At 36.9% G+C, this 20,628-nt stretch overlaps 1 protein-coding gene across 7 annotated transcripts in view; it reads right to left on the bottom strand.

The window, feature by feature from the left end:
- Nucleotides 1-340: 340 nt before the first annotated feature.
- The window catches only part of KIAA1328 (KIAA1328 ortholog), a 393,845-nt gene continuing 373,557 nt past the window's right edge, over nucleotides 341-20,628 (bottom strand). For all 7 annotated transcript variants that reach the window (XM_024120502.3, XM_024120503.3, XM_028480601.2 and 4 more), the window contains one exon: nucleotides 341-4,703. In XM_024120502.3, coding sequence (XP_023976270.2) covers nucleotides 4,493-4,703 — 211 coding nt within the window. In that variant the 3' untranslated portion in view covers nucleotides 341-4,492. The remainder of the gene's footprint in view (nucleotides 4,704-20,628) is intronic.

Genomic DNA, 20,628 nt, shown 5'->3' with positions numbered 1-20,628 from the left:
ACCAGATCAAGGTAGTGATGCCCTGCAGTGGGGAGGGTACCAGCCAGACTGGCCACTGACAGGATGCGAGAGCTCACCTTTCTCTGAACTTTCTTTATCTGTAAAATGAAAGTGATGGATTCTATGGGCTCTAAGGTCCAATCCAGCCACAGAATTCTGTGACTCTGGAAGGTGATGGGATTATGGCAGCGGGGCGGGTGGGGGGGGGGGGCGGGTAAGGAGTGGAGGTAGGAAAGGCCCTGAGCATTTTCCAGGTGCTCGATTCTATGGGCTCTAAGGTCCAATCCAGCCACAGAATTCTGTGACTCTGGAAGGTGATGGGATTATGGCAGCGGGGCGGGTGGGGGGGGCGGGTAAGGAGTGGAGGTAGAAAAGGCCCTGAGCATTTTCTAGGTGCTCAATCAATTCTGAGTGTGCACGTGGTGGAGGTGGATGGGAGGGAGAATAGCTATGGAGCTGAAGCCTGAGAGGGTAGAAAGTCTCAGTTCTAAATGGAACAATGGAGCCCAAGGGGCTCAGGAACAATCCACTTTGAATAGCAACTCTGAGAAACTCTGAGGAACTGTGTAGCTGGCTACTCATTTATGAAACTGGTTTTCTAGCTGCCCGGTTATTCTTCCTCTGAGGACTGGGGTGTCAGCCTCACCCTACTCATCTCTAGCTTTGTTCCTAGACTCAAGGGTTATCTTATTACAATCGGGGCAACGATTACTTAGCTCATTTTCAGTTTGGGAGCCAGTTGAGTGGTGATTTTGTCCTTGCCACCTCTGTCTCTGAGGGGAGCTGCAAAGCCTCCTGGTTCAGGGGAAGGTGTCAGGCTGACTGGGGGAGCAGGGGCAGGATAGGGTCTCTGGCTGTCTTGGTTGAATCCACAGAACTGGCTGTCTTGGTGATCTCAGAACTGGGCATTTTAGGTACCTAAGCCCTCGCCTATGTTCTCCTAGCACTGAAAGCCAACTAGGAAGCACTATTTTTCCTGTGTCAAAATGCCGAGACATTTCTTTGCTAAGCAGTTTTGGGGAAAAGCACAAAGAAGGGACTCAGAGGTGTGCATAGATGGAAGCTCCCATTCTAGTGACCACACAACCTAGAGGAGGCTTGGTGTTCATGTGATGGGAGTGAACCGGACTCAGCCAGGAAAAACTGTAGGATGTGGCAAACTACTTCCTTTCTTTCAACTGACCATATGTTCCTGTTCTTTTAACAAATACTAAGAGAAATAACATTTTGATAACCTGAGGCTCTTCTCTTGCTTTCAAGCTATACTCCACTTATCCGATGGGGGCTGTTCAAGGAACAATTCAATATCAAAACCACATGGGGAAAATAGCCACTGAGATATTGGCTATGACGTCAGACTTCATCCAGCTCTGCTCCTTTAGGCCTGTCCCCTCCCCAGAGTTTCTGAACCTCAAATCTCTCATGTGAACAATGGTGCTGAAAACAGCGCCAAGTGGAAGGAATGGCTCTGTGGGAGGAGAGAGCCCCTCCATCCCCGTGACATTCGGGGTGCTCTGGATAAGTCCCCCCATGGAGGTCAGGTTTGTAAACACAAATGTGCCTCCTGGAAGGGTGGCTGTCAGAGAAAGATTCTCCTTGACTGACTTTGGTCTTCTAAATCAAGCACTTTGGGCCCTACTTAAGGAGCTTCCATGGGCGTTTGTCCTGCCCTGTTTTGTAAACACTGATTGGTCTTTCTCTCTCTGAACAGTGGGAAGCAGGGTAGGCAATGTGGTAACACTACCTGCAGCATCGCCAACACATGTCCAGTCTTGCTTTGGGGAAATGGCTGGAGGCTGGGCAAGTGCATTACAGCCAGTCACTGTTGGGAGAGCTTAACAGGGAGGAAAGGCAGATTCCTGTGTGCCAGGCCCTCTCCCTTGGTAGGTTAGTCTGCAATTAGGTCAAGCCTCTAGGCTCTACAAAAGCCTCGAGGCTCTACAACAACCTTTTCATACATATATATAGATCTCAAAGTGAGACACAGATTAAAATGTTAACATATATTGTTCAATTCATAATGAAGATGTTAGACTAGACACAAATTCACATCCTATTGCCCTGACGACCAGGAAATGCCTACAGGATAGAGAAAGGCAACTGGCGGGGGCGGGAAATGTGGCACATGAAAAATGGGTTGATTGATGCTCTGCTGAAAATCCATCTTTGCTCTTCCAAATTGCTCATTCAGGAGAGGTAAAGAAGCAATTAAACTCCATTTTGTGGCTTGTGACCCCCCCAAAGCCTTTAGTTTAGGTCCTGTTTATGATTGTTCTAAAGGCAAACAAGCTTCTTGAAGAAATCACAATCCTTTTCTTGGTCTTTCTGGCATCCTCTTACGCCAGAGAGTAGTAAGGACACTGGTGTCCAGAATAGGAAAGTGTGGTTATGGATGATCCGAGGGAGCTGGGTGTACTTAAGGTGGTCATGACACATGGGGCGAGGAAAAGATAGCTCTGGAAACCTAAATTTAACTGAGAAAATGGTCAAGGGCTCTCTGTTTGTTTTCACCCAGTTTTTGGCCACACCAAAGAAAGCTCTATTTTCCAAAGTCTTCTGGAATGGGATGAAACTGATTCAGTTACTTTCTTAGGGGTGAACTTTAAGAGGAAATTGTAATCTGCAATAATTTTCAACCTTGGGCTTCCCTGGTGGCGCAGTGGTTGAGAGTCCGCCTGCTGATGCGGGGGACATGGGTTCGTGCCCCGGTCCGGGAGGATCCCACGTGCCGCGGAGCGGGTGGGCCCGTGAGCCATGGCCGCTGGGCCTGTGCGTCCGGAGCCTGTGCTCCACAACGGGAGAGGCCACAACAGTCAGAGGCCCGCGTACCGCAAAAAAAAAAAAAAAAAAAAATAATAATAATAATTTTCAACCTTTCAACTGAATGACTACAACTGGTTTGTCCTGACCTGATATTTACCTCAGATTAAGAATATGGTAGGCTATATTCTTCTCTCCTCCAAAGAACAAAAAGACCCAAGTGAAGGAAGGTTGGGCGGAGGTGACAGGGCCTCAGTCTGAAGAGACAATGAGATTTGGATTTACCCAGACAAGGAAGTTGCTCCAGAAGGCTTTTGTTGGCTGAAATAATCTAGTTTTGATAAAGACTTCAGGGAAGCCATGCAGTCTCACTAAGTGCAGGCTGCCCTGCATGGTCTGACGTTAGCTACCAATAATGCCTGACAGGCTTAGTCTCAGTTCAGGCCAGGGGTTGGTGAAAGGGAGAGAGAAAAAAGCAACACGCTCCACACCAAATAAAGTCATCAAGTAATGCATATCTTCCCCTGGCTTCCAATGACTGGAAAGTTTTAAACTCACTGGCTCTACCAGGCTCATCATACTGCCCATAAGCTTGAGAGGGCACTAGGGCCCACTGTAAGCTGAGGGACCTATCTCAAGAGCTCTGCCGAACAGGAGAGCAGAGAGAGTACGTTTCGAGTGTACTTCCTCCACAGGCTTTCTCTGTGAGGCCCAGTGGCAGAAAGGGGGAGACTCTGCGTGGGGTGGTGGAACATTATCTGGCAAGTGGAGGTGGTTCTTTGGGGCCATGAGACAGTGGTCTTGAGCAGGGCACGTGCAAGGCGTGGTCAGTCGGGGCCTTGACTCCACATGGGGAGAGAGGGGAGGCCGGGGGGAAGTCTGTCAGCCTGTAGCAGCTGATGGGAAGTTCACCAGGGTGAATAAAACAGACACCTGGGGCAAGGAAAAATACTGAGAGAGTGCTCTTATTTATCCCGGGAAATGGCCGACCGACCATAGGACAAGCATTTCAGGCCAGTGCCTCCCCTAGGGCAGTACTCGCTTGTGTAATCTAATGCTGGTTTCTAAGGGTTGGGAGGGCCTCCCTCGAGCTCATTAAGCCCTTTTGGTTATAGGGTGGGCAGTGGCCAGGCTGATGACTGCTGAGACTGACTCACAATTGGCCCTCAGTGTTGCTTGTGATGGGAGGGGCACCACCAACTCTAACCTCAGAATTAACTGACTGGCTTAGAAAGAGGTAGGTGGTAAGAAAACAGGGTGGAGAGGTACAAGGGTCTATCTTTCTGAAATTGCTTATGTTACAAAGGGGCTACGTTTAAACTAGAGGGATCTCTCAATGGAAAGGTTTTCCTTGTGTACAAAAGAGAGCCCACCTTTTCCAGCACAATACTGAGAAGGAAACACTCTTGAATGAGGCTGAGTATGCAAAGGCCTCTGCCATGCAGTAAGTGTCCTATGTTAATGTTCTAATCTCTGCTTGGCATAGAACAGCTACTGTCCTCCACCCCCATCTGTCCTTAATGTGTTATCTACTGATTGGTCTGATCAGAAACACCCTGGGTTTTTAGAATGATTTCTATATTCGGCACGTAACAGGGTGCTAGTGAGATAGGTCCCTCCCTGTGAAAGGAGAGACACAATTACGTTGCAGTCAAATAATTTAAAATCCTGGATCAGTATATAAAAACACCCACTCATTTCTGATGGAAATTTTGCAGCATGTGCTTCAGTGTCAAATGAAAAAGATATCTTCCAGAATTTGATCCTCCTCCAGGTCTTCAGGGGTCCTGCCTGCCCTGGTCTTGTTCCAGGTTGATTTTAGAGGACTGAGTAGGCAAGTACTGTGATGCCATGACCCAGCTTCTCTGGAGCGATGGGGCCGCGGTTTGGAAGCAGTCTTGGGACTCAGAGATTGAACCAAATCCAATAGAGATGTCTCATACCTGTAACACATACAACCCAGACAGAAAATGAACAGATCAGTAAAACATTAAAATCCAAAAAGCCCAGAGAGATGGGCTGCCCAGGGCAAGAATCAGATCACAGATCACATCGTACACAGGAGGGCCTTCTAGGGGAACTTTAGGGAAGGTAAACTCCAGAGGGGCTCTGCTGTCTGTCTGTCTCTAAGCTCTTCTTTTCTGCTGACTACTAACATTCTTTTCTAACCTGTGAAGACAGACTGTGGAGTGGGCAAAGTAATCATGATAACAATAACAATATTCGTAGCAACATTTATCGCAGGCTTACTAAAGCATCAGGCACTGTTCTCAATACTTGACATGTATCTCACTTTCATTTAACCCTCTACATAATCCTATGAGGTCGGTCCTGTAGTACTCTGATCCGCATTATATACACGAAGAAAGCAAGGCTCAGAGAAGTAACTCATCTAGCAAGAAGAAGACACTACACGGCAGGGTCAGGATTTGAACCCAGGTCATTTGCTTCCAGCCTTTGTACACGGGACACTATGCTGTCTCTCAACTTCTGTGCAGCCAGACAGACTTGGCTGAAATCTCTGCTCTACCATGTGCAAGCTCTGTGACTTAGGGAGAGTTACTCAGTCTCTCAGTTCAGTTTGTCATGCGTAAGGGACCAACAGAAATCCTGTTAGGATCAAATTAATGAGTTGGTATAAATTAACATGTGATAAGTACTCAAGGGAAATGAACCACCACCAACCACAACAAAGCCTGGTTTTCACCCAAAGAAGGTGATGTTGTGTATATGGTGGGATTGGAAGGGAGCCCTCTATTATGAGCTCCTTCAGGAAATCCAAACAATTGATTCCAACAAGTACTGCTCCCACTTAGACCAACCGAAAGCAGCACTCGACAAAAAGTGTCCAGAATTAGTCAACAGAAGATGCATAATCTTCCATCAGGATAACGCAAGACTGCATGTTTCTTTGAAGACCAGGCAAAAACTGCTACAGCTTGGCTGGGAAGTTCTGATTCATTCGTCGTAATGGAAAATATTTCAATTCCCTGGAAGACTGTAAGAGGCACGTGGAAGAGTTCTATGCTCAAAAAGATAAAAAGTTTTGGGAAGATGGAATTATGAAGTTGCCTGAAAAATGGCAGAAGGTAATGGAACAAAAGGGTAAATACGTTGTTCAATAAAGTTCTTGGTGAAAATGAAAAATGTGTCTTTTATCTTTACTTAAAAACCAAAGGCACTTTTTGTCCAACCCAATAAAATCTGATGGGACAAGGGAGCATGTGCGTGAACAGAGGAGATATGCCAGGCATGTATATGTGGGTTCTGGCCCACAGCACAGTGTGTATGCCGAACAGCTGGCTGCCTGCTTGGTATGCACATTCATGCCAGAAGCAGTCTGGGGTGGTGCAGGGCCCCAGAGTAGTGATGGTGACGGTGGCAGAAGCAGCAGTGGTGGTGGCAGTCATGGAAGGCTGGCTTGCCTATCTTCCCAGAGCTCATCCCCACGGCAAAAATATTAGCTCTCTGACCTGAGCACTGGGATAAGAACTGCTAGTGTTTAGGCAATAAACGTCAGTAAATTATTACAAAATAAAAGCACATGCATGGACATTGTAATATAGCGTATCAAAGAGATATCAGAAATCTTCAAAGAGTTTAGAATCTCTGGTTTTAAAAACTGCTGCAACATTGCAAAGCAAATATCCACAGGCTGAGAAACAGAAATTACATATAAAGATTGTTGCATCTGATGGAAAAGAACATTGTTTTTATATGCAGCTTCAAATGAACCAATTAATGAGGAATACAGTTTTAAAATTAATTTTTTCTTTGTAATTTAAGATACAGTAGTAGAAAGCATAATAGGCATTTTGAATTACCTACAAACCATTAGGTGACTTTCGGTTTCTCATATGACCTCTATAAGTTACAGAAAATGCCAGAGAAAACATTAAAATGGCATTGCACAAATTTAAATTTATATACATACATGAAACTATGTGTATGAAGAGTTAAATCATTAAAAAAAATTGTTCCATAAGAACCATCAGTTCTAGATATACTAAAATATACTATTTATATTTGTATAATATACAAAATATACTATTTATATTTTGAAATAATTTATCAGCAATCTATCCGAATGTCACCGCTTATAAAATATCCTTAACAGTTCCAGTGTCAGTTGCATCAGCAGAAAGATCTTTCTCAAAATTAAAAATTACCAAAATTTATGTGTGATCTTTCATTTGCCAAGAGCAACTAATCTGCTTTTAAGTATATCACTTAAAATAAAGTTGCGGGGCTTCCCTGGTGGCGCGGTGGTTGAGAATCTGCCTGCCAATGCAGGGGACACGGGTTCGAGCCCTGGTCTGGGAAGATCCCACATGCCGTGATGCAACTAGGCCCGTGAGCCACAACTACTGAGCCTGCGCGTCTGGAGCTTGTGCTCCGCAACAAGAGAGGCCGCGACAGTGAGAGGCCCACGCACCGCGATGAAGAGTGACCCCCGCTCGCCGCAACTAGAGAAAGCCCTCGCACAGAAACGAAGACCCAACACAGCCAAAAATAAATAAATAAATAAAAAATAAAGTTGCTAAAGGTATAAACTTTGATGATCTAATAAATGAATTTGAAAAAACATGAACCAGAAAAATATTATGATCAACCAAGTTATCACATTAATAAGGTATTATAATTTATTATATTATATAAAATTATAACATCAAAAATTTTTTTTTGCTATCTGCGGGTTTATATTACTCATGTATCACCTGTTATTTTATAAATTTCTTCTTAAAGGAAAATGCTTTGTAGTTTAGTCCCTTTAACTGCATTTTTCACCCTACCTTTTGAACAAGGGATTTTCATTTTGCACTGGTCTTATAAGTTATGTAGCTGACCCTGCCCTTAAGTCCCAGGCAAGACTTTGAAATGAAACAATTTCAAGGTCCAGTGCATAAGCTGCACTGGATGAAAAGCTAAACATGATGCAGGAGCTTTCCCTTCCCACTCTCTTTTTTCATCTTTGGTGATTTCAGTAGACCTCTCCCGATTACCCTCCTCTTCTCTTACCTTTTAAATGATGGAATGTCCCAGGGCTTAATCTTTAGTTCTCACGTCTTAGGTAATTCCATTCATTCTCATGACTTTTAATAACAGCAATATGTTAATGACTCCTAAATGTATAGCTCTAACATCAGCCTCGCTCTCGAGCTCCAGACTCATACACCCAACTGTTGCCTGGTATCTCCACTTGGATGTGTGATAGGCATCTCAAACTATCTAAAACAGAACTATTATTATTTTTTCTCTAAATCTCACTCCTCTCCATCAACACAGCTGCTCAGGGTTGCCAAAAACCTGCTGGTATGCTTGATTCCTACCTCTGGGCCTGTGCGTGTGTTGAATCCTCTGCTTAGGACACTCTTCTCTCAGATCTTATTTGCTTTTCTCTTTCAACAGTTACAAGAGTAGGGTCATTATTTTGTTTATGTTATTATCTCCAGTGCCAAGAATGGTATCTGACCCAAGGTAGGAGCTAAATATTTGTTGAAAAAATGAATGGTTCTATGGTTCAAGTTTTAGCACCTTCCTCATAGGCAGCTTTTTAGATCTTTGGACAGCTAGTCTTTTAAAAAATTACAATATATTTCAAACAGTATAAAAGTATTACTCATCCAATTATTCTTCTTGTTCTCCTTTTAGAAAAAAGGATAATATACACATGGATTGTGTAAACTATTTTTTCAATTAATATATTGAGAATATTTTTTCCATATCAATTTTTTATAACATTATTTTTAATGATTTCAGATTACTTTGTCTCCTGGAGGCACTCTTAATTTAGTTAACCAATCCGCTATTGAAGAGCACTTAGGTTAGATCCAAGGTCTTTTGAGACTAAATCAGCTATGTCTCTCATTCCTTTTTTCAATCAGTCAATGCCCAAAGGGTATTCTCTACCCCAATTCATCATAAATTAGCAAAGTACTGCTATCCCTATTACGTTCTATAGTTTTACTCTCTTTTTTCCCCAACCCTTCCAATCTCCTATTTTAACTGAAACTTGGCTCTTTCCTGAGGTCAATGTTTCCCTTACATCCTTCTCAGTGAGAATTGTTAACACTCAATATACCCTATATATTTCAGGGCCAAGAGGTAGTATCTGGATCATCACTGCTTCCATTTTTGCTTTTTGATCATTATTCTCCCTGTCTCTCATTAAACTCCCAGTGCTCTGAGGATTCTGTCATCTGCTCTACCACCTTCAACCTCTCTTCATCTGTAACATCTATCTACTCATTCACTCTCAATCACTGATGATAACACTTGATTCAGTCTTCTCCTTCAACTGTTACCATCATCCCTGCTAATGTCAACATTACATGAATGACACTCAACCAGCACTCTGACTTACTTCTTTGACCTCTCAGGTCAAATACTTTCTCAGTAAGGCTTTCTTTTTATATCCAGGAACTTGTGACCAATTAAAACAGCATCTCTTCTGAATTCAGTAATTCAAACATCCTACTACTTCCTGATGCCCACGTCTTACCCTCAAGCTTGTCTTTTCAACTATTCCCACTATCTCTGCCCATTGGTCTCAACGAACCATTAATTCAAACAATCATTGCTCTAAGAACTGGGAGTGAAGTGGTGAACAAGATAGCTCAAATCTCTGTCCTGTGGGACCATTAATAGCTTACCTTCTTCCCAACCCTTTACTTCTTACTGAACTTGAATTTCACGGTCCAGCATTCCAAACACTCATTTAACAAAGCTCTTAAAAACATGTCCCCTGTATATTTGTCCCCTCTCCTAAATCTGGCAAAATCATAATACTGCATGAATCCAAATGTCTGCCTTTTCTGTGAATTATAGTTGGAAAACTTAGTGTAAATAAAACAAAATCAAAGAAACAAGAAAGAAACAAAGAGCAGATCTAATATAGATTCTAAGTCACTAACCTTAAATGGGTGCTAAACATTTTCTGACAGAGCTACTGTATTTCTCTAATTAGCTGTTCTGCTCTCTTCATTTCCCCTTCTCGTAATTTATGCTAAACAGATGGCCTTGCTTCTCACATCAGAGAAAGGAGGTCATTAACGAGAAATTGTCGTCACTTTGTCACAAGTCTTTCAGCACCTATCATTTCCTCCTTTTACACTGAAGGAAGTGATCCTTCTCTTAGACAAGGCTAATGACTCCATTTGTGCTTCTTAGGAACCTTTTAGTATTGACTATCCACTCTAGAACCTTCAGTCTTTTCCTGTTTACTAGATAACTAAGAGCACTTAAGACATTCTTTCATTTCCATAACGACACCATTTCTCAATTTTTTCCAACCTGGCTTTCATCTTCTATACTAAAATTGAACTCACCAAATTTCATCAGTGACTTCCATGCTGCTAAATCCAATGGACATTTTGTATTCCTTGTTTTACATAATGTCTCGCCAGCATTCAATGTGGCTGATTGCTTCTTTATAAACTTTAAACTGTTTTATTGAGGTAAAATATGCATACAGAAAAGGACACCTATTTAAAGCATTCAGCTCAGTGGTTTTTAGTTTAACAGAGCTGTGCAACTATCATAATTTAATTTGAGAACATTTCATTCCCCGCTCCCTGCCCCCGAGAAACTACCCATTAGCAGTCACTCCCTATTACATTCCATTTTTTGCCAAATAATATGCCACAGTATGGATATACCACATTTTATTTATCTTTCATCATATGATAGACACTGGATTGTTTCTATCTTTTGGCTATTGTGAACAGTGCTGCTATGAACAGTCATGTATGTGTTTTTAGTAAACATATGTTTTCATTTCTCTTGGGTCGATACCTAAGGGTGGGATTGCAAATTCTATGTTTAACCTTTTTAAGGAAATGCCAGACTGTTCTCTAAAGTGGATGTGTCACTTCATGTCAGTATTTGGAGGTCTTTTTCCTGGGACTATTAAGCTTCTTCAGAGAAGAATCTTTCTGTATTCTGGGAGAGAGATGTGGTCTACTTCTGGGACAGGGAAGGAGGTCGACCTTTTCCATTTGTATACTTTGAATTCATCCCATTTTCAGCGCTCAACTACTCTTCCAAAGTACATGACATTCCTGAGTCTTCTCTTCTCTGTTGAATTTCTCCAGAGAATTCATCTCCAGTCTTTTGTCTGGGACTAATATTCCATATATGGCACTGTGGCAGGAGTACTGTGTTTTTTGATTCTTGCTTCAAGTGTCCACCTCATACTATTTTTAGTTCTACCTCATATCACCACTCTTTATTGTTCATGTTGCTTCCAATTCCCAAACTTTTACAAAGTTCTGTGACATCAATCTCTTTTCATTTGAATACCCTTCTCAGTGCTTTCTATGTGGTAGCTTCCTCTGTCCTGTCTACTAAGTTACTAACCCTCCATTCATTTTCCATTTTCCAAAAATGTATATAAATCTCAGGTATATTGATGACTCTTCTCCCATTTACTCTTGTGGATTTACACCTTTAAAAACATTAATTTACTCTCATCTTACTGGTGTCTCAGGAAATAGAAGAAATAAATACAAGTTCTCAATTAATCATCTTAGCTAGGAAATACATTTGCAAAAAGGTTCCATAAATTTCTAGGTTTATTATTATAAATTTCTGAGTTTTTTCATCACTATTACAAATGAGTTTCCCCCTCCCCATTTTAACTTTCAAATAGCTAATGTTGGTATCAAGATTTATAGTAATTGAGTTTTTTGGTTTTTTTGGGGGGCCACACCACACGGCATGTGGGATCGTAGCTCCCATGTCCTCTGCACTGGAAAAGTGGAGTCTTAACCACTGGACCGCCAAGGAAGTCCCTATAGTGACTGAGTTTTGTACATTATTGAACTTTCAATTCTTTATTTTTTCAGTTGATTTTTATGGGTTTTATGGGTGAACAATTACAATGAATATAGATAATCATAAGGTTTATGTGTTCTCCCATATTTGTATTATTTTTTCTTATATTATTGTATTGGCTAGAACTTCCAGGGCAATACAAGTTTTATAGCCACCTTTGTATAATTCTGATCTAAACAGAAATTATTCTATTTTATCACTATTAAGTATTTCTCATCTAGATATTCTTTATTATATTAAGAAGTATTTTTTCTTTTGGCTTACTAAAAGTAGGAATGAAAAATTAATTTTATGAAGTAACTTTTAAGTATATACTGAGACGATAATACACTTTTTCTTCTTTGGCATATTGTTAAGAAATATTCTATTTCTGGCTTCCAAAATAGTAGCCATATTTTAATTATTAGAATACATTCTTCCTGGTTATATAGTATTAGTCTTTATATTTACTCAGATTTTTATGATTATTTTAGGGTTTAAAACATCTATATTTATAGGAAATATCTGTTCATAATCCTTCTTATGGTTCTTTATATCCCTATATATTAGTCTTACCTCAGTGGGAGAAAAGGAATGGTACCAATTTAAGACAGAATGAATTTATAAAGAAGGTAGAAGGATAACCAATTACCACATTGGACGAGGAGACCAAAAATAGGTCTTCTCAGGAATCCTAAAACAGTTCCTCTCAAAGGTTTCCTACTTTTTAATTGCTAAAGCAAACCCAGGCTGGCATTCAGGTTTCTGAAAAATAGAAGATATTGCATATTTTATAAGTGTTTCCCAATCATCTGTCAAACATCAGCCAAAAGGTTAGTTAAGAAAAAAGGGTGGTCTTGAACCTGCCTATGAGGCTGCAGACCTCATAGAAGAACTACTTACATAGATGGAGAGAAAGTCAGATATGTGCAGACACAGAATTGAGGGTAATACTCAGAAACTTATCTTTTTATCTCTTGTTCTCCATTCAACAGAGGTGCTGTCACAAAAGGACTCTGCTAATCCTAATTTAATATATTTCTTCTTGAAGTGCATATAAGCCACAGAGTGAATACTATGTAAAGTCAGTGCACCTTGGAGAGAGGCTAAAGAATTTACCAGAAAGTCAATGGGTATATGGGAGATACTCTAATCAAGAACAATTTTAATATAACATATTAAAAGGCACAAATAACAGAGTAAAATCTTTTAGTCATGTTATTACATTTATATTTTCCTATAATATTTACATTTTATCTAAGATTCCGTTTCTTACAGGGAAGAAGAAGGAACTAAAGTAGCCACAATAATTTTGAAGAAAAAAACAAAGCCAGAGGGCTCATATAACATGATTTTAAGACTTATTGTAAAGCTACATTAATCAAGACAATGTGGTATTAGTGAAGAATGGATAGACAGATCAATAGAAAAACAGAGAGAGTCCAGAAATATACCAACACAAATATGATCAACTGAGGTTTTTACAGATGTACAAAGTAAATTCAGTGGAGAAAGGCTAACCTTTTCAACAAATAGTGTTAGTGTCTAGTTTCAACAACTAGGCATCATATGCAAAAACAAACAAACTTTAGCATAAACCTCACAACTTATACAAAAATTAACTGTACATTCACCAAGATAGAACACATTCTGGGCCATAAAACACATCTTAACAAACTGAAAAAAATAGAAATCATATAAATCATACAATGTCTGCTATTAGACCACAATGGAATTAAATTAGAAATCAATAACAGAAAGATAACTGGAAAATCCAAAAATACATGGAGAATAAACAGCACACTTCTAAATAACAAATGAGTCAAAGAAGAAATCTTAAGATAAACTTAAATATATTTTGAATTAAATAGAAATGAAAACATAACTTATCACAGTTTATGGGATGCAGTGAAAGCAGTGCTTAGAGGGAAATTTATAGCATTGAATGCATACATTAGAAAAAAAAAAACTAAAATCAATCATCTAAGTGTCCACTTTAGGAAACCAGAAAAAGAAGAGCCAATTAAATCCAATGTATGTATATGTACATCTGATTCACTTTGCTGTACAGCAGAAAGTAACAGAACATTGTAAAGCAACTATACTCCAATAAAAGTTAACAAAAAAACCTAAAGTAAGCAGAAGAGAAGAAATAATAGGAAGTAGAGCAGAAATCAGTGGAACTGAAAACAGGAAATCAACAGAGAAAAATCAATGAAACCAAAAACTAGCTTTTTGAAAAGATCAATAAAATCAATAAGTCTTTAGCCAGGCTAATTAAAAGCAAAACAGATAGCACAAATAACTAACATTAGAAATGAAAGTATATCACTACAGATCCTATGGACATTAAAAGGATCATCAAAGAATACTATGAATAACTCTATGCTCAAAAATGTAATAACCTAGATGAAAAGGAACAATTCCTTAAGACACAATTTGCCAAATCCCACACAAGAAGAAATAGACAATCTGAATAGGCCTTTATCTATTAAATAAATTGAATCAATAATTAATAACCGTCCAAATCAATAACTAATAACCTTCCAAAATAGAAAGCACAAGGCCCACATTGGTTCACTGGTGAACTCTAGCAAACATTTAAGGAAGAAATTATAAGAATTCTCTACAACCTTTTTCAGAGGACAGAAGAGAGGGAATTCTTCCTAACACATTCTATGAGGCCAGATTACTGTAATACCAAAACGAGACAAAGAGATTACAAGAAAAGAAAACTACAGACCATTATCTTTTATGAGCACAGATGGAAAAATTCTCAACCAAGTGGGATTTATCTCAGTAATACAAGGCTGATTCAACGTTTTAAAAATCCATTAATGTAATCCATCACATCAACAGGTTAAAAAAAACACATTATCACATCAATAAATGTAGAAAAAGTATGTGACAAATCCAACACCCATTCATGGTAAGAACTCTCAGTAAACTAGGAATACAGGGAACTTCCTCAACTTGATATGAACATCTACAAAAAACCTACAAGTACATCATACTTAATGTTGAGAAACTTGTAGCTTTCCCACTAAGTTCAGATACAAGGCAAGAATATCCTTTCACCACTCCTTTCCAACATCATACTGGAAATGCTAGCTAATGATTAAGATCAGAAAAGGAAATAAAAGGTATACAGATTGGAAAGGAAGAAATAAAACTGTCTTTGTTCACAGATGACATGATTTTCTATGTAGAGATCCAAAAGAATCAACAAAACCCTCCTGGAACTAATAAGCAATTTTAACCAATGTTGCAGTATACAAGGTTGACATATAAAAGTCAACTGCTTTCCTATATAGTAGAAATGAACAGATAGAATTTGAAATAAAATTAGCACTCCCCCCAATGAAATGTTTAGGTATAAATCTAACAAAATATGTATAAGATTTATATGCGGAAAACTACAAAACTCTGATGAGCAAAACCAAAGAAGAACTAAATAAATGAAGAGGTATTCCACATTCATGGATAGGAAGAAATATTGTTAAGAAATCCGTTCTTCACAGGTTGACCTACAGATTCAACGTAATCAATCCCAATCAAAATCCCAGCATGTTATTTTGTGGTTATTGACAAGCTGATTCTAAAGTTAATATGGAGAGGCAAAAGATCCAGAATAGACAACACAAAAATGAAGGAGGAGAAAAAAGTTGAGGAGTGACTTTACCTGACTTCAAAACTTACTATAAAGCTACAGTAATCAAGACAGTGTGGTACTGGCAAAAAAAAAAAAAAGACAAATAGATCAATGAAACGGAATAGAGAGCCCACATAAGTATTGATATAATCAATTGATCTCTGAAAAAGGAGCAAAGGCAATGGAGCAAAGATAACCTTTTCAACAAATGCTCAAAGATGGCCTGGAACAACTAGATATCCATATGCAAAAAGATGAATCTGGACACAGGCCCTACACCTTCCACAACAATTAACTCAAAATGTAAAGTGCAAAACTATAAAACTCCTAGAAGATAAATAGGAGGAAACCTAGAAGACCTTGGGTATAATGATTACTCCATAAATACCACACCAAAGGCACTACCCATGAAAGAAATAATTGATAAAATGGACTTCATTAAAATTAAAAACTTCTGCTCTGCAAAAGACAATCTCAAGAGAATGAGAAGACAAGCCACGGACAGGGAGAAAATATTTGCAAAACCCACATCTGATAAAATACTATTAACCAAAACATACAAAGAACACTTATAACTCAACAATAAGAAAACAAATGACCTGATTAAAAAATGGACCAAAGGTCTTAACAGACACCTTTCCGAAGAAGATACACAGATGGCAAATAAGCATATGAAAAGATGCCCACATTTATGTCATCAGGGAAGTGCAAATTAAAACAACGAGATACTACTACACACCTATTAGAATGGCCTAAATCTGGAACACTGACAACACTAAATACTGGTGAGGATGGGGAGCAGCAGGAACTCTCATTCATTGCTGGTGGAAATGCAAAATGGCACAGCCACTTTAGAACACAATTTGGCAGTTTCTTACCAGACTAAGCATATTCTTACCCTATGATCCAGTAATCATGCTCCTTGACATTAACCCTGAAAAGCTGAAAACTTATGTCCACACAAAAACCCGCACATAGATGTTTATAGCAGCTTTACTCATAATAGACAAAACTTGGAAGCAACCAGGATGTCCTTTAGAAGGTGAATGGACAAATAATGATGTGAATCAATGTGGGACATAAAGACAATGGAATATTACTCAGCACTAAAAAGAAATGAGCTATCAAATTATGAAAAAACATGGAGGGGCTTTACATGCATATTACTAAGTAGCCAATCTGGAAAGGCTACATACCGAATGATTTCATCTATATGACATTCTGGAAAAGGCAAAACTACAGAGACAGTAAAAAGATCATTGGTTGCTAGGGGTTGGGGAAGTGGGATGAATAGGCAGAGCACAGAGGGGTTTTACGGCAGTGAGAACACTCTGTATGATACTATAACCATGGATACATGTCATTATAAATTTGCCATAACTCATAGAATGTACAACACCCAGAGTGTACCATAATGTAAACTATGGATTTTAACTGATTATGATAGGTCAATGTAGGTTCATGCATCAGTTATAACAAATGTACCTCTCAGGTGGGGTTTGTTGATAATGAGGGAAGTTATGCAGGTGTGGGGGCAGGGGATATATGAGACATTTCTTTATCTTCCTATTAATTTTTCTGTGAACCCAAAACTGCTCAAAAAAATCGTCTTTTTAAAAAGTTAATCTAAATGGATCATAGGTTTAAGTGTGAAACATAAATTGTAAAACTTTTAAAAGAAAATATAGGAAAAAACATCTGTGACCTGGAATTAGTCAAAGAAATTTTAAATATGACATCAAGAGCACAATGTATAAAATAAAAAATTAATTAGATTTTATCAAAATTAAAAACATTTTATCTGTGAAAGATACATTAAGAGAATGAAAAGACAAGTTCTATACTGGAAGAAAATACTTGGAAATCACATATCAAACAAAAGACTTCTATCCAGAATATATAAAGAAGTCTCAAAATGATACTGGAAAGAAATTTGGATGGACACAAAGTGGTGTATACATATGTATAAATTAAATGTATAATAAAAAATAGCACAAAAGCTGGGAGGGGGGAAAGTGAGAGTATACTGTTGTATGGGTCTTATACCATACATGAAATGCATGATATTACTTAAAGGTAGACTTGCAATTATTTGGAACTATCGTGAATGGCATTGTTGTATTAATTTCAGTTTCCAATTGCTCTTTGTTAGTAAATAGAAGTACTATTGAATTTTGTGTGTTGGCCTTTTATCCTGCAACCCTTAATAAACTCATTTAGTTCTAGGAACTTCTCTGTAGAGTTCATGGGATTTTCTATGTAGACATCATTTCATCTTTGAACAGGGACATTTTTATTTATCTTTTCCCAGTACTTCATCTGAAGTACTTTTAGCATTTCTTTTAGAGCAGGTCTGCTGTTGATGAATTCTGTTCCCTTCATCTAAGAGCTTCTTCATTTCACCTTTATTCGTCAAAGATATTTTCACTGGAGACAGAATTCTGAGTTGAGAGGTCTTTTCCCTCAGCGTTTTATAACTTCTATTGTCCTTGATTTCTGATGAGAAATATATAGTCATTCGAATTGTTGTTCCCCTATATGATATATGTCCATTTTCTCTGGCAATTTCCAGTATTCTTTCTATATAGTTTTCACAAGTCTAATTATGATGGCTCTAGGAGAGATTTCTTTGAATTGATCTTGCTTGGGTTTGCTGAGCTTCTTGAACCTTGTGTCTTTTACTGAATATATTTTCTTCTAATATTATTGTACTTTATGTTTTTTCTCTTTCTAGTATTCTCACACAATTCGATGAGGCTCTGTTTCTATATCTTTTTCAATCTTTTTTTTTCCTCTGTTGTCCAGACTGGATAATCTCCAGTGATTTATCCACAAACTTACTGACTCTTTCCTCTGTCAGTTCTATTCTGCTATTAAGCTCATCCAGTGGATTATAAATTTTCAGTTACTTTACTCTTTTAGTTCTAAAATATGCATTTGGCTCTTTATATTTTCTATTTCTATGCTGATATTTCTGTCATTCCATACGTTTGAAGTGTGTTGACCCTTTCTTCATGAAGCATGGTTATAATAGTTGCTTTAAAGTTGTCTGATAAATGCTACATCTGTGTCATCCCAGGTTTGGCATCTATTGATTAAAAGACAATCAAACTCTTGGGAGATGAGATTTTCAAGGTTCTTCATATGCTGAGTAATTTTAGACAGTATCCTGGACATTTTGAATATTTATGTCAACTGGGGATTGTTAAATCCTAAGGAGATTGCTGATTTTGTTTTGTTTTGTTCAATTGTAGCAGGCATTAAACTAGGATTGGTTCAGGACACAGTTCCAAATGGTTTTCTTAGTGTTGCTATAATGTCAGTTAAGTTTTCAAAGTATTTGCAGTGTTATTTGGATAAGTCCTATATGCATCCTACCCAGCAGACAGTGTGGGATCTGGGCAGTGATCAGTCCTCTAGTTCAATGCCTGTGATTGGCTGTCCATGGGAGCGGTCAGAAATGTTTTTCTTGAAAGGACCAAATAGTAAATATTTTAGGCTCTGTTGCCAAGAAGCAAAATCCATGAGAAGGTTTTCTTATGTAAAAAGGGAGAAAACAAATTCCACAAAGTTTATATTGGCAAAATTAAAAATAGAATAATTGAGTATACTTTAAAATTTTTCATTCAGGCCCACTAATGGAAGAATAGAATTCTTTTTTTTTGGAGGGGGAGGGGAAATAATTTCATGTAATTAGGGTTCAAAAGTTAATGTTCCCTATCATCCAAATTGAAAATGTTCATCTGTTAATGCTGATCTGTAATGAGATTTTTAACATTTTAATATACATATAAATATATATTAAATATATTTAATATATGTAATACATTTTATTAAATATGTTCTATAATAAATATATAAAACATTAAATATAATATTAATATTATATTTAATTATATAAGTAAAATATAATTATAACATAATTATACTATAGTTATATATAATTATAATAGATAATACATATAAAATGCATAATATATAAAATATAATACATATAATATATATTATAATATATAATAATTATAATTATATATAACAAAATTTATAATTATAATAAAATTTATTATTAAATTATATATAGTTATAATTTATAATTGTATATAAGGTATAATATATAAAACATATAAAATATAATACACAACATATACTATGATATATAATATATAACATATATTATATATTATATATATTATAATACATTATAACATTTAAAATTACATATAATATATTATATTATATGTTACAATACATATATTATTAATATGATGCATATAATATATTATATACATTATATTTACTATATTATAATACATAAATATATTATATATACATTATATAATACATTATATATAATATATTACAGTATATATTATATAATGTATATAATATATAGTATTAATATTATTATTAATATATGTTATATAGTATTATATATAAATAATATATTTATATGAAATAAGATATAATTATTAGATATTTATAATAATATATTTATAAATATATAATATAATACACCATATATTAATAATTATATAATTACAATTAATTATTACATTATTAACTATATAATAAATAATTATTAACAATATATTAATATATTATACAATTTAAACATTCATATTTAATGTAATATATAAAATTATATTTATATATGTTATATTTAATATATAATATATATTTAAAATATATGAAATATATTTCATATATTTAAAATATATTTCATATGTGAAAATGCAGACAGGTATTGTCAAATAGTGATATTAATCCACAAGCATATGATTTTAATTTAATATATATAGAATTCTATTAGATTCTTCCCTTAATATTTGCCTTTTAGCATGTCATTATATTGAAGACTAATCACTCCAATTGATAGTTAGGCAGAATGGCACAGTTAAACGAATTTTGCAATGTAGAAATATCCTTTCTCTGCGTTTGCATCCAAGTCAGAAAAACGTTCCTACAAGTGTAGGTTGAGCTCAGAAATCATATCCATGACAAATTTTTATGAGAATGAAGGTCTCACTTCTTTTAGGTTTTGACAGCATGAGAAGGCATAATTCAAAAAGAGTCATGTACCACAATGTTCACTGCAGCTCTATTTACAATAGCCAGGACATGGAAGCAACCTAAGAGTCCATCAACAGATGAGTGGATAAAGAAGATGTGGCACATATATACAATGGTATATTACTCAGCCATAAAAAAAACCGAAATTGAGTTATTTGTAGAGAGGTGGATGGACCTAGAGTCTGTCATACAGAGTGAAGTAAGTCAGAAAGAGACAAACAAATACCATATGCTAACACATATATATGGAATCTAAAAAAAAAAAAGGTTCTGAAGAACCTAGGTGCAGGACAGGAATAAAGATGCAGACGTAGAGAATGGACTTGAGGACA

Source organism: Physeter macrocephalus, chromosome 19 (genome assembly GCF_002837175.3).
Source record: "Physeter macrocephalus isolate SW-GA chromosome 19, ASM283717v5, whole genome shotgun sequence".
Classification (NCBI taxonomy): Eukaryota; Metazoa; Chordata; class Mammalia; order Artiodactyla; family Physeteridae; genus Physeter; species Physeter macrocephalus.
This window is presented reverse-complemented; position numbering and strand designations above follow the sequence as displayed.